This window comes from Gracilinanus agilis, chromosome 2, assembly GCF_016433145.1.
Source record: "Gracilinanus agilis isolate LMUSP501 chromosome 2, AgileGrace, whole genome shotgun sequence".
NCBI classification, from domain to species: domain Eukaryota; kingdom Metazoa; phylum Chordata; class Mammalia; order Didelphimorphia; family Didelphidae; genus Gracilinanus; species Gracilinanus agilis.
In genome coordinates, this window is record NC_058131.1 from 310,132,437 (window position 1) to 310,159,140 (window position 26,704).

Consider the following 26,704-nt stretch of genomic DNA (forward strand, 5'->3'; position numbering starts at 1 on the left):
CCCACGTGGGGATAGGTATTGAGTTTCATTGTGGAGCTCTCTGGAATTGTCCTTAGTCATTGTGCTGACCAGAGTCTAACTCTTTCAAAGGCGATTGTCTTTATAATATCATTATTATTTTATAAATTCTCCTGGTTTTATTCATTTTCACTTTGTATCAGTAAATACAAGCCTTCCCAGGTTTCCCTGAAACCACCCTCTTCATCATTTCCTACAGCACAAGAATACTTCATTTTATTCATATGCCATAAATTGTTAAAATATTCACAATTGATGGTTACTCCCTCAGTTTCCAATTCTTTGCCAGCATAAAAAGAGCTACTAACAACACTTTTGTGATATGGGTCTTTTCCTCTTTAATTTTTTTGTGGTATAAACCCAGTAGCAATATCAATGGACCAAAAGATATTCACAGTTTAATAGATTTTTCAGCACAGTTCCAAATTGCTTCACAGGATGGCTAAATAAGTTCATAATCCCGTCAACTGTGCCTTCACATACTTATTTTCACACAGCCCTTCCAACATTTATTATTTCCCATTTTTGTCTATTTAGCCCATCTGATGGGCATAATAGCTTAGAGTTGTTTTAATTTGTATTTCTCTAGTTATCAGCAATTTAGACCTTTTCATATGGCTATTACTATCTTGAATTTTATTTTCTGGAAACTGTCTAATTATATCTTTGGACCACTTATCAATGGGGAATGGTTTTTATTCCTATAAATCTGGATTCAGTTCCCTATATATCTTAGAAATGAGACTTTGATCAGAGAAACTTGTTAGAAAGATTTTTATCTCATTTCTCTGATTTTCTTCTTGTTTCTTCTTTGCACTGATTTTTTTTTTTTAAACCCTTACCTTCCGTCTTGGAGTCAATACTGTGTATTGGCTCCAAGGCAGAAGAGTGGTAAGGGTAGGCAATGGGGGTCAAGTGACTTGCCCAGGGTCACACAGCTGGGAAGTGTCTGAGGCCAGATTTGAACCTAGGACCTCCCATCTCTAGGCCTGACTCTCAATCCACTGAGCTACCCAGCTGCCCCCTACACTGATTTTGCTTATACAGAGACGTCTAAATTTTATGTAATCAAAATTGACCATTTATAACTTCCTACGAAATTCTCTTTTCTCTTGTTTGGTTAAGAACTCTCCCCTATTCATAGATCTGACATGTACTTACTTTTTAAAAAAAATTTATTTATTTTTGAGACTATTTTTCCATGTTTACATGATTCATTGTCTGTAGAGCCCATCTCCCCAAATTACTTGTGGGTCAGTGAACTGGGATGAGAAAAATGATTCTGGGATTACATGGGGGCCGAACTGACAGACTAACAGACAGATATGCAGGAATCCTCTTGCTGACCAGTGACTTCTTAGAAGAACATACAATATCTGTGATGGGAAAAGTTTGTTTTTCCCATGCTTAGGAGCAGGCTTTGTGTTTGGCAGTTCCTATACCATGGCTGTGATTTTACTGGGATCTACTGTCATTACTGGGGGCTACAATTTTCTTTCCCTCTCCTCTTCCCTCACCCCTCCCAGAGCCAACAAGCAATTCCACCAGATGGTACAAATGTTGTCACTTGATACCTATTTCCATATTATTCATTTTTTGCTATAGAGTGATTTTTTAAAGCCTAAACCCCAAATCATATACTCATGTTTACATGTGATAAGTGATGTCATATGTTCTTTTTTTGCATTTCTACTCCCACAGTTCTTTCTCTCAATGTGGATAACATTCTTTTACATAAGTCCTTTAGGAGTGTCCTGGCTCGTTGCATTGCTACTAGTAGCAAAGTCCATTGCATTGGATTTTACCACAGTGTATCAGTCTCTGTGTATAATGTTCTCCTGGTTCTGCTCCTTTCACTCTGCATCAGTTCATTGAGATTCTCCCAGTTCATATGGAAAGCCCCCAGATCATCATTCCTTAGAGCACAATAATATTCCATCACCATCATATACCACAATTTGTTCAGCCATTCTCCAATAGAAGGGCGTCCCTTCATTTTCCAGTTTTTTGTCACCACAAAAGAGCATGGCTATGAATATTTTTGTACAAGTATTTTTCCTTATTATCTCTTTGGGGTACAACCTCAGCAGTGCTATGGCTGGATCAAAGGACATGCATTCTCTTAAAGCCCTTTGGGCACAGTTCCAAATTGCCCTCCAGAATGGCTAGATTAAGTCACAACTCCACCAGCAATGCATTAGTGTCCTGATTTTGCCACATCCTCTCCAACATTTATTATTTTCCTTTACTGTCATATTGGCCAATCTGCTATGTGTGCGGTGGTACCTCAGCATTCTTTTGATTTGCATTTCTCTAATTATGAAAGATTTAGAACACTTTTTATGTGCTTATTAGTAGTTTTGATTTCTTTATCTGAAAACTACCTATTCATGTCCCTTGACCATTTGTCAATTGGGGAGTGGCTTGATTTTTTGTACTCAGCTCCTTATAAATTGAGAAATGAGACCTTTGTCAGAGGTTTTTGTTATAAATTTAGTCTCCCAATTTGTTGCTTCCCTTCTAATTTTGGTTACATTAGTTTTGTTTGTACAGAAACTTTTCAATTTAATATAATCAAATTATTCATTTTATATCTGACATGTACTTCTCCCACACACCTCTAAATTGTTTATGATGACACCCTTTCTATCTACATCATATATCCATTTAGACATTGTCTCAGTATTAAAAATGAGATGTTGGTCTATAATTGGTTTCTGTCACACTGCTTTCCAGTTTTCCTAATAATTAGTGTCAAATAATGAGTTCTTGCCTCAATAATTGAAATTTGGAAGTTTATCAAATACTAGGGCACTGTGCATGTTTACCTCTTTATATTGTGTTCCTAATGTTTCATTGATCAACTTCTATATTTCTTATATGGTATTAAAATGTTTTGATGTTTATAGCTTTGCAAGTACAACTTGAGATCTGGTACTGTTAAGTTGCCCTTCTTCCCACTTTTTGTTTTTTCACTAATTTTTTTTTTTTGTATTCTTGACCTTTTGTTCCTACAGACGAATTTTCTTATTGCTCTTTCTAGCTCTATAAAGCAATCCACTGATATGGCATTGAACAAATAAATTAACTAGGACTAATTTTGCCATTTTCATCATATTGGCTCAGTCTAACCACAAGAAAATAGATCTATCTTTATAAAGAGTATTTAATAATTGTGTTCATATAATTCTCATGTGTGTCTTGGCAGGTAGAATCCTCAAGTATTTTATTTTTTCTCTTCCTGCTGGATTTTGCTGGTATTATTCAGAAATATGATGATTTGTGTGGACTTATTTTTATATTCTGCCACTCTGCCAAAGTTATTATTTCAATTAGTTTTTTGGTTGATTTTAGGACTTTTTAAGTAAATCTTCATTTTAGCTACAATAAATGATAATTTTGTTTCCTTTTTGTCTACACTTCCATTTATTTTTCTTGTCTTAATGCTATAGTTCATATCTAGCACTATATCAAATGAACTATATCAAATGAAAAGAAATAAAGATTTCTTTTTCTTAATCTTATTGAAAAGTTCTCTAGTTTGTCTACCTTAAAGATAATGTTAGTTCTTGGTTTTTAGATAGCTAACACATATCATTTAACCTAGGCTTTTTATTAGATTTAACCAAGAGGAATGGATATTGTAATCTCTAAAACTTGTATGATTTTTGTTGTTCTTCCTAATAATATGGTTGATTATAGATTTCCTCTACTTCAGTTACAAATCCAGTCTTGTCATAGTTTACAATCTTTGGTAAATATTGCTATTGTCTCCCTGCTAATATTTTATTTAAAATTTTTACTTCAATATTCATTAGGGATATTAGCCTATAGTTTTTTTTTCTCCATTTCCATTCTCTCTGGATTAGGTATCAAGATAATATTTATGTCATGGAAGGAATTTGGCAGAACCTGATTTTTTCCCTTTTTTCAATTTTTATAATGTTATAATTAATTTTTCATGAAATTTTTAGTAAAATTCACTTATAAATCCATCTGGTTCTGAGGCTTTTTTCTTTGGGAGTTCATTCATGGCTTGTTCAATTTATTTTTCTACATTGGGGTTAAATATTTTATTTCCTAATCTGTTCATCTAGGGCTATTTGTATTTTTGTAATTTTTTACCCATTTCATTTAGAGTGTTATTTTATTGGCATATAATTGAATAAATTGATCCTAATAGTTTATTTTATTTCTTCTTCATTGATTGTAATCTGATCACTTTATTTTCTTTAAAAAAATGAGCTGGATAAAGGTATATCTGTTTTACAAAGAGGTTTTTTAAAAAAATAAAACATATTTTAGGTGTATTAATTCAAAAGTTTTTTCTTTCAGTTTTGTTAATCTGTTCTTTGATTTTCAGTATTTTTATCTTGGTCTTCAACTTGGGGGCTTTAATTTGTTACTTTTCCAACTTTATTTAGGTATGTCCAATTTGTTGAGTTGCCATTTCTGTTTTATGTTTAGATATATAAACACTCCCCTAAGTAATGTTTTGGAAATATCCCCCCCAATATATTGTCATCTCATTGTTGACATTTTAATTAAATTTTAACTTTCCTATGATTTTTAATTTTTTCTTTAAAGGCCCTTTACTGACTTTAATTTTGTCACATTATGGTTTTTAAAGATGTGTATTGATATTTCTACATTTTTGTATTGGTTTGTGAGATTTTTATGCCATAATACATGATCTTTTTAATGAATGTGCCATAGGGGCAGATAGGTAATGCAATGGAAAGAGCTCTGGCTCTAGAATGAGGAAAACCTGAGTACAAAAACAGCCTCAAGCTGGGCGAAAATGGACTAGTCACTTAACCCTGTAAGCCTTAGTTCCTTCATCTATAAAATGAATTAAAGAAGGAAATGCCAACCCACTTCAGTATCTTTGCCAAGAAAATCTCTCATGGGGTCACAAAGAGTCAGACACAAGTGAAAAATGACCAAATAAGAATAAAACATGCATGATTGAGAAATATGCATACTCCTTTCTATTTCCATTCAATATTTTCCAGAGGTCTATAATTTATAACTTTTCTAAAATTCTATTCACCTAAATAAATTTTTGTTTATTATTTTAATTAGATTTATTTAGGTCTGAAAGAGATAGATTTAAGTCTCCCACTTTTAGTGTTTTACAGTCTATTTCTTCCTATAATCATTTAACTTTTCTTTTAAGAATTTAGATGCTATGCCATTTGGTCCATATATGTTTAGTATTAATAATAATAATTCATCATCTATGTGACCTTGCAACAAAATGTATTTACCCTAATTATGTTGTTTAATTAGGTCTATTTTTGCTGTTGTTTGCTCCAATACCATGATTGCTACTCCTGCCCTTTTCATTTCAGCTGAAGCATTAATTGTAGTACTTATTAATTTCATATACATCTTTCTGTTCTAAGTGTGTTTCTTATAAACAACATATTATTGAATTCTGGTTTCTAATTCTTTCTGCTTTCTCCTTCTATTTTATTGGTTAGTTTATCCTCTTCATTTTCACAGTTATTTCTACTAATTGTTATTTCCTTCTATCCTATTCTTTGGTAATTTCCCCTCTCTTTGTTTCCTGCCTTCTCTTTAAGAATTTGTTTTACTTACAACTAATCCTTCCCTTGGTTTAACCTCCCTCAGAATTTTCTTTTTTCCTTAAAATAATAAGCTCTTTCCTTCTTGTTTCTCTGTTGACTGAAATGAATTTCCATACTCAAATGTTTAGGTACATTCTTTCCTCCTTTAGCCAATTCAAATGAGAGTAAGCTTCATTGCCAATCACTCCCTCTCATCCCTTTCTCATTGTTGTATAGACTTCTACTTTTGCAGTGCAATTATATGAGATAATTTCCACATTGTTCCTCTCCCTTCTCTTAGTGTACTCCTCCCACCTCCCTTTCCATTCTTCTGGTTAGATCATCAAAAAATAACAGACCCATACTTGGGACTTCTTATTAGATATCTTCTATGACTTCTAATTATGATAGAACACTTAACAAATACATGGATCATCACCTCATATTAGACTGTAAGCAGTTTATCTTTGTTTATTCCTTCATAATTATTTGCTCATGTTTACTTTTTAATACTTTTCAACTTAGTATTGAAAATAATTTTTAGCTCTTTCTTTATCTCTTCCAGGAATTCTGGTTGGACCGAGAGTCATTTTCCTTTCAGGCTTTGCTTTTAGAAGTTTTTGAATAATTCTCTTCTTTAGGGCTTGTGTCTGAACTTCTCTGTTAAAATAACTCTTTATGGTAAAATTCTTTTTTTGTTTGCTCATCATGCCAACCTACTTCCTGACTTTGGACTTTGTGTTAAGACCAAGCTCTACGTTTCTGAAGAGAATGTCTGAATTGAACTTCTATTCTCTTAGGTCCTTCTGCTGCTTTCTTAGCGTATTGAATGTACATTATTCTAGGATTTCAGGGACAGCTCAGGCTGGGGACCTGCAAGTCTTCAGAGCTCCCAAAGTGATGTGATCTGAGCAGGGCATTCTGCTTAATGTCTTCCTGCTTTGAAGTCAGCAAGTTCCTGACCCAGGTTTGGGCCAGAGTAATATGCCTGTGGGTTTGCCCCTAGTTGAAAGATTTAGTAGACTGTTGCTGGATGTAACCACTATCTGCCAGGTGGAAAGCTCTGCAGGTTCAGAGCAAGAGAACTGCGGATTCTACTTTGTCTCGGATCCTTGCCTGGATTATTCCTGTGTAGGTTTCAGACTGGGATGGAGGATTGAAGAGAGTCTCCATTCAGCTCCTGGGGGTTGTGTTCTTACAGCTGTTGCTTGCTCTTGGCACAGCCTGGTGCCCCTGAATGCTCCTCTCTGCTATTCCTGGCCATTGTTCCTTCTTAGCCCTCCTGGGATCCATAACCCACAACTGGGTAGTGAGCGACAACCATCAGCACCCATTTCCACGCCGTAAGCTAGTTTAAGGAATCCCTTGGACTTCCTTCTGCCCCAGTGCTTCCTGCCTCAATGGCAGCCCCGTTCCTCTTTCGGTCCTTGGGGACTACAATGCTTGGTTAGGAGTGCTTTGGCCATATTCTGCCCCTAAGATTTGCAGACTTCTCTCTCTGCTTCTCTCTACCGATTTGGACTAGAAAAATGATTTATTGGGACTTTTCTTGGATTTCTCAATCAGCATGTATTCTAGTGTGTTTTTTAGATCTTCCTGGTGGTGTTAAGGATGGGGAACTCTGCCATCTTCCACAGGGTGTTCAACCTACCTCACCAGCCTTTGCCATGTTGTTCCTCTCCACGGACATTCCAGTCAAACTGGGCCTCTCCTGTTCTCTGAACTCTGAACTCAAGCTATTCCCCATGCTTTGAATAGACTCCTTTCATATCCATTATGGTCTTTAACTGCCTTCAGTATTCATTTCAGGCACCAGGCCCTCTGATAAGCAGACCTTCCCCAAGATCCCCAAGATGCTAGTCCTTTTCCCTCCTCAAAAGACCTTGTTTTATGCTTATTTGTATACATTGTTGTATCCCTCTCAATAGGGTTAAAGATTCTTGAGTTCATTAAATTCTCAGTGTCTCGGTGGTTAATAAATGTTTGCTAAATTAAAATAAAGTAGGTTAGACTTCAGGTTCACTCAAGCAATAAGAGAGTACATTAGACATTTTCTCCTGTCCCCATAATCTCTCAAATCTGTCCAAAACAGAAATTATGCACCAAAGATGAATCAATTCAGCTGTATTCATGGTCTAGGCCACCCAAAATCCGAAAGAAGATTTACAAAAAGAAACAAACAAATCCACTGACCTGGAGTTTATTCAGAACCCTTCCCAGCCCTCTCATGCTACCTACAGGAAAGCTGCATTAACAAACCTAAGGATCATATCAAAATCCACTCCTACAACCCAGTCCCTCCTTCCCTAATACGGTGGGGATCATGGCTCCAGGGGAGTCCTAGTCCTTGACAGCCACAGCCCTTTAGAAGCAAAAGTATGACAAGAACTGCAACTCAGGAACACCAGCACTGCAGAGCTCCAAATTAGGGTTAGGACTATGTTGGGGAAAACAGGCTATAAACTCCTGGTATTAGACCAGAGAACCTAAGAAAGAGAGAGGGGAACAAGGATAAGTGGGAGGGCTGTGCTACACTTCAGGAAGCCTCTAATTAGGACCAGTTCTGTCCCCATAACAATCAGCTGGCCCAGAGACCTAGACCTTTGGACTGTGAATTGTGGGTGGAGCCTGAGACACCTTAAAAAACTAGTCCTGGGTGTAAACCACCTTCCAAGAGTGGAAAGAGCCTGGGAGAGATTGATAAGGAAAATAAAGGAGGGGTGGGGGAGAGAATGAAATTACCAAAGATTTCAGGAAGAAGAAAATTTAAAAACATAAACATAAATTAGCAGAAATCAGTAACAATAGAAGGAAATGTAACCCCCAAATCAAGTAAATGAGTTCAGGTGTCTATGAATAAATACTGCAAAGTAAATGAAAATGAGCTAACATTTGATAAGACAGAAGACCCTGAGAATTTGAGGAAAATGAGGGACTATAATCCACTATTCCAGAGTAGTTTAAAAAAGAAATGACAATTATTAGAGCATAATTCATATCTTGTACAGCAAAAATAATGAATAGGAGAGGAAAGCTTGAATGTGGAATGGCAAGCCTCACCAAAGAAACAAAAGAGAGAATAATAGATTGGGAATACAAATATTCAGAAGTGAAGGACAATCTAGAAGAAGAGAAGCAAAAAATGTTAAAAGAAATTATGTTCATTATGTAAGCAAAACATATTGAACTTAAAGTTGGGATGCACAGAGACTACTTAAGAATTATTGGTCTCCCAAAAGGACAAATTTGGACAAAAAAGTTTAACACTAGTGAAGGAAATAATAAAAGAGACCTGTCTAGAACTTCTATATATAGAAAATGAAATTCCAAATGAAGAATTCACAGATTGCCTCCAGAAGAAACCTAAAGCCCCAAGCTCCAAGAAGTATAGTGGTTAAATTTAACAATTCTATTCAGAACAAAGTTTTGTGAGCCATCAGGAGAAAAATCTTCAAATACAAAGGAGAAGACATTTAAATAATGTTCCACACCCACTAGATGAAGGAGAAAAGGATAGAACATGGGTTCCAAAGAATACTGGAGTTCTGAATACAGACCAGGTGACCTGCTAATCTGAGCTTAACCATAAGGGATAAAAGTTAGACATTCAATAATAAAGAATTTAAAACACTTTTAGAAAGGAAACCAGAATTGTTTGTCTCTCCTAAACACCAAATGACAGAAATTTGGGAAGAGTGAAAAAACAAACAAGCAGACAAGGCCTGCAACAGAAACAGTGGCCTCAAAGAGATCAGTAAGAGGACCTCTTTCTAAATATACAAGGAGAAACATGGGTGATGGTGGAAATCTGATAAAAAATAATAGTGCAAGGCAGGCAGGCAGCATTATAGATAGAACTTGGTGGCACTCTACCTATAGATGAATCGATGCTTTTTTGTGGAACTACATTACAGCATGAGAAGGTACATGAAAGGGCTGGGAGAGGGGAGCAAAGGGATGGAGAGGAAAGAGTAATGATGGAATCTGAAATGCTGGAAAAAAAACTGGAATCAAATCAAGGGCTAACAATGAGGGGATGGTGACCTTTATGGTATCAGAAAGAGAATAACCTAGAAATAAGTGAGGAGGAGGGCAAAAGATTGAAAAAATGAGGAAAGATAAAAGTCCTTACTTTGAAGGTTGGTGAATGGAGATAAGGACCTTTCAGTAAATGTGGCCAGCAGGATTTGGTGCTTGAAGAGTCTACTTGTTCAAGGAGGGGTGAAGAATTGGAATCTTGGGGGCAGCTGATACTAGGAGGAGTGAGAGAACAAGGAGGATATAGAAAAGAGATTTCTAAACACAGACAGAAAAAAAGGTCAACAAGGGTGGGTATATATCAAGGAAAGGCTGCCAGATCAGACTTAGCTGGAGAGGGGTCCTAAGGTAGGACACTGTCTTCTCTGAAACCTTGCAATAATTGGCATTGTTCTGGAAGCAAGACACAATGGAAAAGGGAAATCCTTGGAGTAATCTCTACAAAATAGTGACCAAAATCCCCTAGAGGGAAGAGTCTAGAATGGATCCCTTGGAAGTTTTTATTACATGAAGAATACAGAGAAAAGAGAGATACTAGATAAGTGTAGGGGTCATAAATCAGAGAACGAAGATCTAGAGTAAACAGGAGATAATAGATAATGAAGAGAGTGAGATAAATACTTTTTTGGAAAGGGGTACAAATTTTTTTTTAAACTAATGAACTGAACAAGCTAAAGAGGAGGAGTGGAAGCGGGAATCTACCTGATTGAGAGGAAAAAAGAAGGGGAAGAACTATATAACCAAATAAAAACAGGAAAAAAAAAGAACTAGTAACCAAAACCCTAAAGGGAATAGGATATCAAATAAGAAGAGGAAATCCATGGGAAGGGGAGAGAGCCAGTTGGAATAAGAATATCTTTAAAAAGTTATCTTTTTAAAAAGTAAAGTAACTGAAGGAACATAATACCAACAGAAGAGAGAACTTAAAACTGAAAAACCTCTGCACAGACAACAATGATGTATCTAGGACAGGAAAGGAAGTAGTCAAATGAGAAAAAATGCATCAAATTTTTCTGATAATGGTTTGGTATCCAAATACATAAACATATGCATATATGTATGCATCTCTAACAGCCATTCCCTAATTGAAAAAAAAAGGTTAAAGATATGACATACAAATAGAATGACTAAAATATCCAAACCTTTTGAACTAAAAAAACTCCAGTAATAGGCTTATACGCTACAGAAGCCATGGATGAGGAAAAAGTCACCCATATACTCCAAAATATTTTATAGCGGCCCTTTTTGTGAAAACAAAGAACTGGAAACAAAGTAGATGCCCATCGGTTAGAGGATGATTAAACAAACTGTGGTACCTAAATAAAATGGAATACTACCGTACTGTAAGACATTTTGTATGTGATGAATACAGAGCAGCATGGAAAAATTTAAATGAATTGATACAGTGTTAAGTAAGCAGTCAAGAAAAAAACATACAGTAACTAGCAGCAATGCTATGATCCAGAACAATTCTGAGGGACTTATGAGAAAGAACGCTATCCACACCCAGAGAAATAACTGTGCAAGCAGAAATGCAGAAGAAAAACAACTGCTTGATCACATAGATCAATGGGGATATAATTGGGGATGTAGATCTAAAGCAGTGATTCCCAAAGTGGGTGCCACCGCCCCCTGGTGGGTGCTTCAGAGATCCAGGGAGGCAGTGATGGCCACAAGTACATTTATATTTCCTATTAATTGCTATTAAAATTTTAAAAAATTAATCTCCAGGGGGCTAAGTAATATTTTTTTCTGGAAAGGGGGCAGTAGGCCAAAAAAGTTTGGAAGCCACTGCATTAGGATCACCCTAATGCAAATATTAATAATATGGAAATAGGTCTTGATCAATGACACATGTAAAACCCAGTGGAATTACACATTGGCTGTGGGAGGGGTGTGGGAGGAGGGGAGGGAAAGAATGTGATTCATGTAACCATGGAAAAATATTCTAAATTAATTAAATAAAATTAAAAAAATACTCAGATTAAAAAAAAACACATACACTGTAAATTGGAAGAACAACACACCAAAAAAATCAAATGTAACAAAATGATAGACAAGTGGGACTCAAATGAAGAGATGTAAGAAGATACCCTCTAATCCCCCTCTAACCACTTTTGTGGAAGGTCCACAAGTATCCCACACTGCATGTTTTCAGACTTTAGTGCTAACTTTTTTTTTTCTCTCCAAAAAACAACAACAAAATGATTTATTGTATGGGATGGCTCTCCAGGAAAGGAGGTGGTGATGTAAGAGATAGTATCAACAAAAACATATTTAAAAAATGAAAGAGATTAACCTAGAAACTCATGCTTATTCACTGAAAATGACCAAGATTTTCAAGATAAGAGTTCTAGGTCTAAAATCATTTAAAATTCTGAATTTTAAATTTTAAGTTCAGATAAAAATCTGAAAATTTAAATTCAAATTCAAATCATAGATCTATAGAATTTTACAACTGGAAGGGACTTCTTTGTTTTATAGATAAAGAAACTGAGACCCAGAGAGAGATGAGCAGAAAAAGTTAAAGTTGGCTGGAGGTCCCCTGAAGGGCAGCCCAGGACCCTTTCCACTGCATTCCCTTGTATCTCCCTTGTGATGCTCTCTCAGGCCACCAGCTTTTCTGTCATTTCACTTTCTTCACTTCTCAGTCTTAACCTTATAGTTAACCAATGCAAGACCGCATGATCCTTTACTGTATAAACCTTTGCTCCATCTCCTCAACACTGAGGCCAAGCCCCAACTGTCCCACTTTCCTACCTCCAAAGCTGGACATATGCTGCTGAATTCTACTGGAGGAGGCCACTCAACTGTGATGCCTGGGAGCCACTACACTGCAAGTTATTTAATATCTATCAAATCCCCATTTATTTTTAAAGCAATCCTTTTAGCCCTCTCTAACAGATTTTCAGGGGCAGCTAGGTGGATAGAGTGCTGGTTTGGAATCAGGAAGAGCTAAGTTCAACTCTTAGACATCTACTAGCTATATGACCAAAGGCAAGTTTGCCTCAGTTTCCTCATTTGCAAAATGAGCTAGAGAAAGAAGTGAAAAACCACTTCAGCATCTTTGCCAAGAAAACCCTAAATGAGGTCATGAAGAGTTGAACATGACTGAAATGATTCAAAAAATAACAACAGGGGGCAGCTGGGTAGCTCAGTGGATTGAGAGCCAGGCCTAGAGACGGGAGGTCCTAGGTTCAAGTCCGGCCTCAGACACTTCCCAGCTGTGTGACCCTGGGCAAGTCACTTGACCCCCATTGCCTACCCTTACCACTCTTCCACCTATAAGTCAATACACAGAAGTTAAGGGTTTAAAATAAAAAAAAAATAACAACAAACAGATTCTAAATCTTTTCTTTTCAACTGAAATTTCAAATAGCACCTTTCTCTTCCCACCTTTTTTGCAGAGGATTTCTTCTCATGTTTTACTAAGAAAATTAGTCATTTGCCTTGAACTTCTCTCCTGCTCTATATTTCAAAACCTTTTGGCATCATCCCTCGTTCTGTCCTTTATTTTTTCTGGCCACTTGAGCCTAATTCCTCTTCTTGTCCCCTTGATCCTACCCCTTTCTGTAACCTCCGAGAGAATGCTCTCAAGATGCTCTCTTCCCTGTCTCTGTGTCTCTAATTTTCAATTTCTCACTATTTACTCACTTAGTCCCTGTTGCCTACAAACACATTCAGGTCTCTCCCATAACCCTTAAAAAGCCATCAATTGACCCTATTATTCTCTTGAGCTAAGATCCTACATCTTACATTTCTTTTCTTGGCTACTCTTAGAAAAAAAACAATTATGTGCTCTTATCACCCCTCCTCATTTTTCCGTCTTTTGAATTTGGCTTCCAATTTCATAACTTACAGAAACTGCTATGCCAAAGATCCCAAAGATTTCTTAGTTGCTAAATCTTGTGGCCTTTTTTCATTCCTTATCTTCTTTTTTTAATCTCACTATAGCACTAAATACTAATTGACCTCCTATAAACTCTGGGGTTTTGTGACATTGCTTTCTCTTAGTTTTCTTTCTACTTGTCTGACTATTCCTTCTCATTCTCCTTTGCTACATTCATAGGATAGCTGTTAATGTTAGGTATACCACAAGGTTCTGAAGTAAATCATTTTCTCTTCTCTGTATATTCTTTCTTGGCGACTACATTTGCTGCTGAGGGTTGAATGTTATCATCTCTATGCGGGTAACTCCCAAGTCTATATAACCAGTCCTTATCACTCTCCACTCTTGCATAACCCACTGCCCATCAGACAGTTCAAATGATATTTTCCTGAGATATCTAAAACACGACTTGCCCCAAACAGAATTTATATTTTTCCCCCCAGAACTCAATTCTCTTCCCTTCTTCTCTGTTTCTGTAAAAGACACTATCATCTTCATCTTTCCATAACCCAGATTTGAAAGCCTGGAGTCTTTCTCAACACCTTATACTTACTCATTCCCCAACCTCCAATTGCAATCAGTTGCCATGTCTTGTTGATTTTACCTCCACAACATTTCTTTCATCTATTCTATTCTCCCCACTTACCCAAACTCAGGTCCTCATCACCTCTTGCCTGGGCCACTTTAATAGCCTTATAATTAGTCTCCCTGCTTCCAGTGTCTGCCCTCTACAGTCTATATTATACACAGGGAAGTCAAAGTGATATTCCTAATCAATACATCTAACAGCATCACTTTCTTGCTCAGTAAATTCCTTTTTTCTTGGTAGCATTTAAACCCCTTCATGACCTGGTTTTTACTTACAGATTTATTTTATTTTATTTTTTACAGATTTATTTACTTTCTAGATTTATTAATATGTAATTTCCTTTAACACACTCTGTAGATCAGTAACCTGGCCTGCTGGTTGTTATTCACACATGACATATGACTACCCATCTTCATGATGGAAGGCACTCCCTCTTCACCTCAGGCTCATAGACTCTCCCACCCTAAATTACCAGCCACCTTCTCAAAATTAACTTGTTTTTGTTTTATACACACACACACACACACACACACACACACACACACACACATATATATATGTATATATATATTTGGAATGTTGTTCCCTCAGGCCCTAGAGGGCAAAGAATGTTGTCTTTATATCCCCAATGCTTAGCATATGGAAGGTGTTTAATAAATGTTTGTTGGTTTAATGACACACTTAAAGCAAAACTTGTTTCTTTGCATTAAAGGATGTGGAAACTGAAAGGCATTACTTGAAGCCCTCATATCCACAGTGTCCAGTTAAATGATAACAGAGAGAAATCAGAGAACATGGAATGTGATTAGCTAGAGAGCCAACCCTGTTTGGACCACACAATTAATGTCATTTCAACTTAATGAAAAAAAAGTTCTTTTTCTTAGTCAAAACCTGTAAAGATGAGGAATTTTACCTTTTAACTGTTTACTTAAGGAAAACCTCTAATTGATACTTGACATAATGTCCAAGTTTGAGTTAAACCGAACCCTTAGGGAGAATCTAGTACCAGAATGATTAAAAGAGAAACAAATCACAAGATTTCAGAGTCCTCTGCTTACTTTTGAAGGTCCAGGTTACAGTGGGCAGGGGTGTTTGCTATTTCTATGCCTTTTAAGTACCCAGATAATAACTTACCATCCATCATATGCCCAGAGTCCATTATAAAATGCCAGACTGATGGCACCCACAGAGATACTGGCATCATCAAAGGAATTTTCAAAATTTTTTGTTTTTCCTGAAATAAAAGCATAGTTTCGGTGGGAATTGACAGATAAAACTGATGGGTTCACCCCTATTTTCCACCTGAAAGAAGTTTGTAAACAATGATTTCAGGTTTAAAACAAATACTTTGACAATAAAATGAGAGGCTAAAGATTCTTGTGAACTAATCTGCTAGACTGATTTCTTACATTTCCCTATTTCTGCATAAAATTAAAAAATTATATCTAAGAACCACTATGCAATTCCAGCAAAAAACTCAATACTGATATTATCATATTAAGACACTTTGGACCTAATCCTCTGTCCTTGAGAGATAGTTGTTCCAGTGCCTTAGAAAGTTCTCATTCAGCAAATGCATAAATGTCTACTATGTCCAAGGCAATTCTAAGAGAAGACGTTAGTATAATAAACAATGAATTGGTGTCCGAAGACCTGAGTTCAAGTCCCATCTCAAACATTTGCAAATCACAGCTTCTCAGTTCCCCAGGCAACTCTCTAAGACTATAAATTGCTGAGCAGTTCAAACTGCTTCTCCATTTCTTCCCTTAAATCCTCCAAAACATTATCAGGTATTATGCTACTAACTGGAGGTAAAAAGGAAAAAACAAAACAAAACAAAAAAAACAGAACAAAACCCTTGCCCTCAAAGGGTCTACACACGACCATAGCCTAGCTTGGCTGATGCTCGGCAGTGGGAAAGAAAGAAATGAGATTTACCTTGTGCGAGGAGCACAATTCCACTTATGATTATAATGGCGACAATCACCAGCTTGGCTGCGGTGAAAAAATTCTGTACGTAGCTGCCCAGCTTCACACTCATGGCATTCACTGTTGTGATAACCACTGGAAGAAGAGTCAGACAGAGGAAAGGAGTTTTATATTCTAGACTTTTCAAAATCCTTGATCTCAAGATGTAGAAAGGGATTTGGGAAGATTCTGGAAGACTACCCTGAATATGATCGGGGATGTTGACTCTAGATCAGTGGTTCCCAAACTTTTTTGGCCTATCGTCCCTTTTCCAGAAAAAATAGTACTTGGCCCCCCTGGAAATTAATTTTTTTTAAAATTTTAATAGCAATTAATAGGAAAGATAAATGCACCTGCTTGGCCATCACCGCCCCTCTGGATCGCTGCAGCACCCACCAGGGGGCAGTGGCACCCACTTTGGGAATCACTGCTCTAGATGTTCACTCTAGTGCAAATATTAATAATATAGGAATAGGTTTTGAACAATGACACATGTATAACCCAGTGGAATTGCTTGTTGGTTCCGAGTAGGCAGAGGGAAGGGAAAGAACATGAAACATGTAACCATGGAAAAATACTCTAAATTAATTAATTAATTAAATAAATTACTTTATGAAAAAAATTAAAAAAGAACACCTTGCTATTCAGGTGTAGGGATATTCCCTGCAATTACATTACCTATTTAGTTTCAAGGGAAATATATACCTCTATATACCTGCATGTTTGTATTGTGTAATTAGAATTTGCTCCCCAGAACTCTCTTACCCAGCATCCCATTTACGTGCTCAGGCTGAATGCAAACACTGTGTGCATACATAGGGGGGATATACTTTGATGTGATCCTGTCCCTCTCTCTCTTCTTCCTGGGACATGGCTGTGGAGGCTGGGGGAGAGCTTGGCAGGAAAGCTTACTCACATGGTCCTACTTAAGTTTTGTATTTCTATTCTTTATTTCTTCTACTTCAAGTGATTACTAATAAATCTTGTAAAATATAAAACTTGGAGTTATCAGACATTAATTTAAATCTTACAGTATGTATAGATGTGTGTATATTTTAATTATACATATTTATATATAAAAGATAGGCAAGAGAACATTTTAATTATCTTTGATTGTTTTAAACATAGGGCAGCTAGGTGGTCCAGGGGAGAGAACACTGGGCTTAGAATCAGGAAGACCCGAGTTCAAATCCAGCCTCAGACACTGACTAGGACCCTGGGCAAGTCCCTTAATTCTGTTTGCCTCAGTTTCCTCATCTGTCAAATGTGCTAGAGAAGGAAATGGCAAACCACTCTGGTCTGTCTGCCAAGAAAACCCCAAATGGGGCTATGACTAAAATGATTGAGCAACAATTGTTTTAAACATCTCTGATTTGGACATCGGACGTTCCATGGAAGCTTAACAAGGTATGTGTGTTCAGGAGGGGAAAGCCCCCTGCCAGCAGTCTACTGGGAATGAAACTCTTTGCCCGAAGTATGTAAGAGGAAGAGTCGAGTCCCTGTCCACGCCTTTTAAGCTCCATCTATCACATCTCACCCATGCCTTAGCCAGGCTCTGCTCTAGATTCTATGAGAAGGAAGTAACAGGGAGGCCAAACTTAAAGGAAACTTCAGGGAAAGCATTATTTGCTACAGGATAGTCATTTTGTCCTGAGCAGTCCTAGAGCCGGGGAGGCTCCAGGGACCCCCGTTCTCTGAGGGGGGCACAGACAGAGCGATGAGGACACTTACAGATGGCAGCTGCCGCGAGACACTTGACCACGAGCACGGGAGGCTTACAGTTGCTGTAGAAGGGGACCGACACGTATTCAGCAAAGCTGAGGCAAATGATGGCAAAGGAGGAGGGTTTGATGACCATCAAGCTGGTCCAAGAGAAGAGGTAGGCAGGGATGGGGCCGAAGGCCTCCATCAGATAAGGGTACTCGCCCCCTGATTTGGTGATCATTGTGCCAAGTTCAGCAAAACACAGAGCACCTGAGGAATAAATACAGAGATGGAACAATCCCCGTCTGCAAGATATAGCATAAAAATATACATAGCACAGTGTGGATAAACACAAATAGTTTGGAGGAAGGGCACTAGAATTTTTTTGGGGGGGAGCAAGAAAGACTTTATAGAGAAGGTGAGGCTTAGCATTATCGTAGAGGAGGGAAGACAGAACTAAGGAAAGAATGCATTCCAGACGTGGAATAGGCAGACCAAAGCCACCAAGATGGGAGATGGAGAGTCATGTGTGAGGAACAGAGAGATCAGTTTGGCGGGATCCCAGGGTAGGAAAGAAGTAATGTCAAATGAAACCAAAAAGATCGGTGGAATCTAGGTTTTAACAGTTAAACAGAGGAGTTTCTATTTCATTCTCTGAACAATAAGGAGCCACAGGGGTTGATTAAGTAGGGGAGTCATACAGTCAGATCCATGTTTAAGAAAAATTATTTTGGCAGCATTAGGTAGGAAGGACTGGAGTGGGGACAGACGAGATAGAGAGACCAAAGAGAGGCCAAGGATGGAGTCACAAATGATAAATTCCTCAGCATCCAAAATCCTTTGACGATTTACCCCAAAGTAGAGTCCAAATTCCCTTGGGGTACTGGTGGCTCCTCTTTCCTATTCTTGGCTAGAGAATTCTGGCTAGTTTGGACCAACCCCATATCTGCTGCTCCTGATCTCCTTTCTCTATAATTCGATTTTCCCACTGTTCCTTCCTCAGTCACTGGGCTCCATCTGAATTCCTTCCTGCTCTCCCAGTTCTGTATAGCTCCTGGATCAGGACAATAGTTCTGGGGAAAAAATGTTTCAAATCCTCTGGCAAATATATGCAAAGAGTTGAAATGGGGCTATCAGATTCACTGATGGTAAATCACTCCAGAAGGTCTTCAGAGGACACACAATGGAGCCTCCTCTTAGTGAGTGCTTTCTCTTATCCATAAAGAGGGCTATGTGGGATGGTGGAAAGATCACCAGATCTCAAGGCAGAAGACCTGAAGGCTTGAATGTAAGCTAAGCTCTGACATTTGCAAGCCCTGGGATAATGGACCAGTCCCTGTGATCCCCCTGAAACTCAGTTTCTTTATTTGTGCAATGGAGAAAATAACATGATCCTCACGGGGTTGTTTTTAAATTGGGGAAAATATCTGGCAAATCTTAAGGCACTAAGTAGATCATGATTAGAAAAGGAAAAGATGTTCACAGAGCTAAATGTCAGGGACAAAAAAAAATAGGAAGAGAGGTTTTAATGACATGGCTGTGACTACTGGCTAGCTTTTTAAAAGGAAGGTACGATATTACCTAGAAAGGAAACTCTTAGGAACAAAGACTATTTCCAAATGCAAGATTGATGGTGCTAATGGCATCTCTCTCCTCCTGGGACTGCATATTCACTGATGAGCCTAGGGCTCCTGGCACTTCACCGATACCCATTCTTTTTGACCATGTACCCATTCTCAGATCTTTCCTGTTTGAGAAGTCCTATTTCACCCTATTGCTTCACCTACTGAGTTACAAAAGTCCCCATCACCGATAGAGCTAACTTGGAGAGTCCTCAAAGGTGGGTTGTCAGCGACAAGAGAGACAATACAGAATGGGGGTGACACAAGGTGACTTCACATACTTAAAATGTCTTAAGTACCACACAGGTAACAATTCAGATTATTTTTTTTTTACCTAATGTAGCAACAATCCCACAGGCCGACCAAATGATCAAACAAGGTCCCACAGCATTGACGTTGCTAAGTACAGATTTGGGTGAAATGAAGATTCCTGAGCCAATTATGGTGCCAATAATGATACAAATTCCACTAATTAGGCCCACCTTGAATTGAGAAGAAGAAAAAGAACTGTTAATGTTAGATGCCCTGAAGGGATTTTGGTAGGAAAAGTTGCCTAGAAAGACAAGAAAAGGAAGGTGGGGATCATGAACCCAGGCAGAATCCCAGGGCAAGATGGCACTGCCTGGGTTGGCTATTCATCCTGGTATTCTGCTTCTCCCCACCAGGAACAACAAACCTCCGGATAGACCTGCAGAGACGTTGGCCCCCAACCCAAGGGGAGCTAGTTCCCCTCTGCTTTAAAACTCTGCCAAGGAGAGCTGCCCTATGGTAGAAGGCAAGCACATCAATCCTTTTTTCATTCCTCTAAGTCTAGTGGGTTCCAGACCATGCAGCCATCTACCAGAGGATCAGATGGTTAACAAGATTTATTTATTTTTAAAAACCCCAAAATTGTACCTTCTATCTTAGAACGGACACTAAGTATTGGTTCCAAGGCAGACAGTGGGAAGGGCTAGGCAATGGAGTTTAAGTAACTTGCTTAGTCTCACACCTAGGAACTGTCTGAAGTCATATTTGAACCCAGGACTTTCCATCTCCAGGCTTGTTTCTCTATCCACTGAGCCACCTAGATGCCCCTCAACAAGTATTTATTAAGCACCTATTTTGTGCCAGGCCCCATGTTTAGTGCTGAAACAGGACCAAGTCGGCACAGATATCTTGTTGTTTACTCCATCCTTTGATGTCCCTCTTCCCACCTTGACTCATCTTTTTCTCCCGATGGTATAGCTCCATTCATTCCCTGTGACAACCTTGACTAAAGTTCGTTCCATGACTTCTACTCCCTTAAAGATATCTTGTATTCCTATAAAGGGGCAGCTAGATGGTACAATGGATAGAATGCCAAGAAAAAAAAAAGACATCTTCCTGAGTTCAAATCTGGCCTCAGATGTTAACTGTGTGATCCAGGGCAAGTCATTTAACCTTGTTTGCCTCCGTTTTTTCATCTGTAAAATGAGCTGGAGAAGGAAACGGCAAACCACTCCAGGATCTTTGCCAAGAAAACCCCAAATGCAGTCATGGAGAGTTGGACAGGGCTGAAAAATGACTTAACGAGAACAACAAAATTTCTATAAAGATTAAAAACTCCTGAGGAGAAGGGATGGTCTTACTTTTATATTTGTACCATCCCCTACCATCCCCTATTCCAGAGTATGGCACAAAGTAGGTGTTTAATAAATGTTGATTAATAGTCCACCTAATACCAAAGCAGGAATCATTTCTATAGCATCCTTGAGAAGTGGTCATCTAGCCTCCTGTGACTTCTAGTGAGTAGGAACCCACTCCTGGGGAAACATTCTGTTTTTGGATAGCTTAAATTATTATTATTTTTTCTTGCACTCATTCTTCCTCTCTCAAATACAGCTTTCACATAAAAGGCAAAAGCTTCTCCCTAAGGGGGCAGCTGGGTAGCTCAGTGGAGTGAGAGTCAGGCCTAGAGACAGGAGGTCCTGGGTTCAAACCCGGCCTCAGCCACTTCCCAGCTGTGTGACCCTGGGCAAGTCACTTGACCCCCATTGCCCACCCTTACCAATCTTCCACCTATGAGACAATACACCGAAGTACAAGGGTTAAAAAAAAAAAAAGCTTCTCCCTAAGTCCATAAAAGAGCAAAACAAGGACAATTTAGTCCATGTCTAGAATGTTTTTGTGTTTCATACTTCAAGACAGATACTTAGTAATACAAAGTAGGATAAATAATAATAATCACTCTCATTTCTATAGTACTTTATAACTGACAAAATATAAGTTCAAAATGGATAAATGACCTGGACATAAAAGGAGATATCACAAGCAAATCAGAAGAAAAGATAATGTACTACCTATCAGATTTATGGACAGGAGAGGAATTTATGAGCAAACAAGAGATGGAGAGCATTGTGAGATGTAAAATGGATAACTTTTATTACGTTAAGTTAAAAAGTTTCTGTACAAATGAAATCAATGTAGCCAAGATTAAAAGGAAAACAGATAATCGAGGGGAAATTTATAGACACTTTCTCAGATAGAGGTCTCATATCTAAAATACATAGAGAACTTTGTCAAATTTATAAGAATGGGAGTCATCTTCCAACTGAAAAATGGGCAAAAGATATGAACAGATAGTATTTGGATGAAGGAATAAAAGCCATACATAGGTATATGAAAAAATGCTCTAAATCACTATTGATTAGAGAAATGCAAATCAAAACAATTCTGAGTTATCATCTCACACCCATAAGACTGGCTAACATGGCAAAAGGGCAAAATGACAAATGTTGGAGGGGATGTGGAAAAATGGGGACACTAACACACTGCTGGTGGGGCTAGGAACTATTCCAACCATTTTGGGGAGCAATTTAGAATTATACCCAGAGAGTTACAAAACTGTGTATAGCTTTAGAATATTGCTGGGTCTGTTTCCCAAGGAGATCAGGGGAAAAGGAAAAGAACTGACATGTTCCAAGATATTTATTGCAGGTCTCTTTGTGGTGGTAAAGAACTGGAAATCGAGGGGATGGCCATCAATTGGGGAATAGTTAAAGAAACTGTACTGTGTGATTATGATGGAATACTACTGCACCATAAGAAACAATGAAATTAATTTTTAAAAAACTTGGAAAGAACTACATGAGATAATAAAGAGTGAAACTAGTAGAAGAAAGAGCACATATACAGCTATACAATTAATTTTTTGAAAAATAACACCTCTAGAAAATGGACTGAAAAATAAAAACATGAAAGCCACAATCTATATATGCAAATCTTTTTGTAAGGTGATGCCTTCTATGGTGTGACGAGGGGGGAGAGGGATCAATGTACCTGTAAATAAATTCTATTAAATTAATTTTAAAAAATAATTGACAAAATGCTAAATATGATCCTGTGAAGTAGATGGAATAAAAATGATCATCCTCATTTTCCAAATAAGACATTTAAGTTTTAGAGATGATCTCACAGCTAATAAATTTCAAAGCAGAGATTTGAACCCACATCTCCTGACTCCACATGTTGTGTTCTTTTTTTATTTGCACTACCTAGCTAGATATTTTAATACTTCAAAGACAGACAATTTCCTGGGTGTGAGCAGTATCTCCACTAATGCAGATTGCAATCCTTATGAAACTTAGTAGATAATCTTATGGAATTTTTGTCGCCTAAAGCCCCTTTCTGATGCTTTATCATGGTACAGAATGACCTAGTTTTTTCAAATGCTATACCAACAGAATATAGGTCTTTGTAGATGTTACCAAGTCCGGCTGTTTGTTTAAGGGCTAGATTAAGTTCAAAGGAGCTTATCACCTGGTTACTTAAAAAAGGATTAATTTTTAAACCACAGAAATAAAATTAAATATCAAAGTAAGATAGCTGTAATTACTCCTATCTACTTCTCTGCCACAGGACAGAGCAGCATCATGTTTCTTCATTAGAAAAAGACAAAAATAAAAGGACAATTCGGCATAAGGGCAGTATTTGGGTTTAAATCGAAGAATCATAAACTTGGAGGCATTGATGAAACATTTGAGGAGGATGAAGAGTCGATGAACTTGGTGGTGGTAGTGTTGGTAATTGCCGATGTAATTGGCTTCCTTTCTAACTTTATTTTGTGTATTTATCTGAGAAAGGTCCTGCAGACTTCTTCACTAAGGGACTTGGGCCATAAAAAGGATTAAGAATACTTGCTTTGTGGAGTGACTAGGTGGCTCAATGGACTGAAATGGGAAGTCATGGACTCAAATGTGGCCTCAGACACTTCCTAGCTGTGTGACCCTGGGCAAGTCACTTGACCCCCATTGCCTAGCCCTTACCATTCTTCTGCCAATACCCAGTAATGATCCTAAGATGGCAGGTAAGAGTTTTAAAAAAAAAAACCCAATACCTGCTTTGGGGGTTGCAAGAAATAAGGTACCTAGAATGCAATGTAGTTCATGCAAATACTAGTGACACTGACCAAAGAACAATTACCGTGACAAGGCCCAACACTCTATACTCTTACTTAGACTGGTGGCAGCTAAATTCGAGGGGTAAACACAAAGGAAATCTAGATGGATTTCCCGTGGTTGTGCTGATTGAGCAATGGATGTCAACAGGAAAAAGGTAAGAAACAAACTAATTAACTTTTTTAAGGATGCCTTAGATAAAGGCATAGATAGTCTGCTAGTCATAGTTCCATTTGACACAAAACCAGGAAGGATAGATAACTATAACTTTGGTTGTGAGTCAGGATGAGAATGGATCTGAGATTTAGAACTGGAAGGGAACCTGGCAGTCATTTAGTCCAATTACCTTTGGAACAAGGAAGCTAAGGTCCTGAGAAGTTAAATGGTTTTCCCAAGGTCACTTGAGAGGCTGGACTAGCATTTGTCTAAATCTAATAAAATGAAGTTTAATAAAGAGAACTATAGTGTCTTATGCTTGGTTTAAAAAATCAACTTCAGGGGGCAGCTGGGTAGCTCAGTGGATTGAGAGTCAGGCCTAGAGACGGGAGGTCCTAGGTTCAAATCCGGCCTCAGACGCTTCCCAGCTGTGTGACCCTGGGCAAGTCACTTGACCCCCATTGCCCACCCTTACCACTCTTCCACCTAGGAGCCAATACACAGAAGTTAAGGGTTTAAAAAAAAATCAACTTCATAGGTACAGGACAGGAGGAACTGGATAGAAGTTTGTTTGGAAAGGATTTGAGGGGTTTGGTGGAAAGCAAGCTAAAAAAGATTCAGTAGTGTGATTTATCAGCCAAAAAAAAAGCTAACACAATATAGAGTTACATTAAGAGAAGTCTAGCTTCCAGCAAGGCACAATCCCACTGCCCTTTGCTGTTCCCTACTCAGAACACATGGGCAGTATTTTGTATGCCACAGTTTAAGAAGGACAATGATAAACTTCCTAACATTTAGAGCTGTCAAAAGTGGAATGGAGTAGCTTAGAGGTGATGGGTTGTTGGGGGCATCTGGGCAGTTCAGTGGACAGAGACAGGCTTAGAAATGGGAATTCCTGGGTTTAAATCTAGCCTCAAACACTTCCTAGCTGTGTGACCCTGGGCAAGTCTCTTAACCCCCATTGCCTAGTCCTTACCCCCTTCTGTCTTGGAACCAATACACAGTATTGGTGTTAACATGGAAGGTAAGGGTTTAAAAAAAAAAAAAAGGAGCTGGGTTGGCCAGGGCAGTGGGAGGAGGCTGAGAATGGTGGACCACTTGATCCCAGGAGTTTTGAGCTGCAGAAAGGTTAAAACTAGGTATCTACACTAAGGCACAGAGCAACATGTAAGCTTCTGGGAGTTGAGGGGAGATGGGGAGCATCACCAGACCATTTAAGGAGGAACTGAACCAGTCTACATCAGAAATGGAGCAGGTCAAAACTTCTGAACAAATGAGTAGTGGGATTGAACCCTGAGTCCCTTCTAGCCTGGGTAAGATAGAAAAGAGGAAGTGGGCCCCCCCCCCTCCTTGGAGGTCTTCAAGCAAAAGCCAGATGAACTCTTGTCTAGTGTATTAAGTCAGGGGTTCCTTTTGTTTATGGACCAGACCAGATGGCTTACTAAAAATCCTGTGATCAAAATGGTCAAATGGCTGATAAAACTATCGGCTGTCCTAACAGGAATGGGCTGGGATAAGTGTTTGTTGACATCATTTAAAAGGCTCAGCAGTAGGGGGGCAAAGTCTTTATTTTGGGTGAAAAATCTCAAATTCCCACCCATCAAGAGATAGCACAATTTGGAGGGTGGGTGGGGACGGAAGAGGGCTAATTTAATTTCTCCTGTTTCAATAAATATTGATTCATCCTACCTAGGGAGATTCTTCCATAAGGGTGATTATCAACACTGCTGGGGCATCCGGCATTCCTGGGCTCCTCTCCTCTGGCAATCTAGGCTAAAAGCAATTTAGCTTTATCTGACAACTGGAGGGGGGAAGGAGGGAGATCTCCCAAGCGAGCTTATCTCCAGATCAGTATTGTTTCTCTGGCTGATGCTTTAGGATTCTCTGTTGCTGAATCTTAAAGGGTTCTTGATTTGTATAAAATTTGCCAAAATCACTAAAATAAACTTGAAAAAAAAATAGCCTCAAAAATGCCCTGCAGAGCTGTAGATGTGTGGATGCATGCGCCTCTTGCATGCTCCGTTCAGTTCTCCCTTCCAAAAAGTGGAGGTTCAGCCTTCTGGTTCCAAAAGGACATCATTGTAAGCTGAGTCACTGAAATCCTAGATCCTTGACGCTAAGAACTCTAGAGTCATAAAGATAAATGAGTGAAAAATGTATTATGAACGGGACAATTCTTTTGTTCTTAGAGGAATTCAAATTGTAATTATACCCTTGAAGTGGGCCAATTAATCTCCTGACTGCTGAATGTGCTTTTTAGAAATGCTGCCTCCCGGCTCTAGAAGAACTCTTTGAAGGAGGGAGTGCCCGGCACTCCCTTTCCAAGGTCTAAGGAACAGGCTGATGCCAAATTCATGGACTGGACCCAGACAGTCAAGAAGGGCTGAGGAAACTCTTAGAAGAGGGCAGCCCCGAAAACCAAAAGAAATGCCCCGAAGAGAATGAATGAGCCTGGAGGTAGTTGGGTCCGCGTCGTAGGGAGACCTAAACGAACCCCAGAGTCTTCTGTAAAAGTGTCTCCGCTCTCGGAGTCCTCCTAAGGCGTCTTGTTGCCGGCTCCCTGGCAGGAGATGTCACCGAAACCTTGAACCGCAGCCCCGGAACTAAGGCAGAATGAATCTCTCTCTCTCTCTCTGTCTCTTTCTCTCTGTCTCTCTGTCTCTGTCTCTGTCTCTGTCTCTCTCTGTCTCTCTCTCTCTCTGTCTCTCTGTCTCTCTCTCTGTCTCTCT

General features: G+C 38.6%; 1 protein-coding gene across 2 annotated transcripts in view; it reads right to left on the reverse strand.

Moving 5' to 3' along the window:
* SLC7A9 (solute carrier family 7 member 9) overlaps positions 1-26,704 on the reverse strand; it is a 45,043-nt gene that overhangs the window by 14,766 nt on the left and 3,573 nt on the right. Inside the window, exons 3-6 of one of the 2 annotated variants that reach the window (XM_044664182.1) lie at positions 19,736-19,883; positions 17,807-18,049; positions 16,046-16,171; positions 15,242-15,341 (exon numbers count right to left, since the gene is read on the reverse strand). In XM_044664182.1, the coding sequence (XP_044520117.1) occupies positions 15,242-15,341; positions 16,046-16,171; positions 17,807-18,049; positions 19,736-19,883 (617 nt within the window). The remainder of the gene's footprint in view (positions 1-15,241; positions 15,342-16,045; positions 16,172-17,806; positions 18,050-19,735; positions 19,884-26,704) is intronic. The other variant, XM_044664183.1, reaches the window with a different exon arrangement.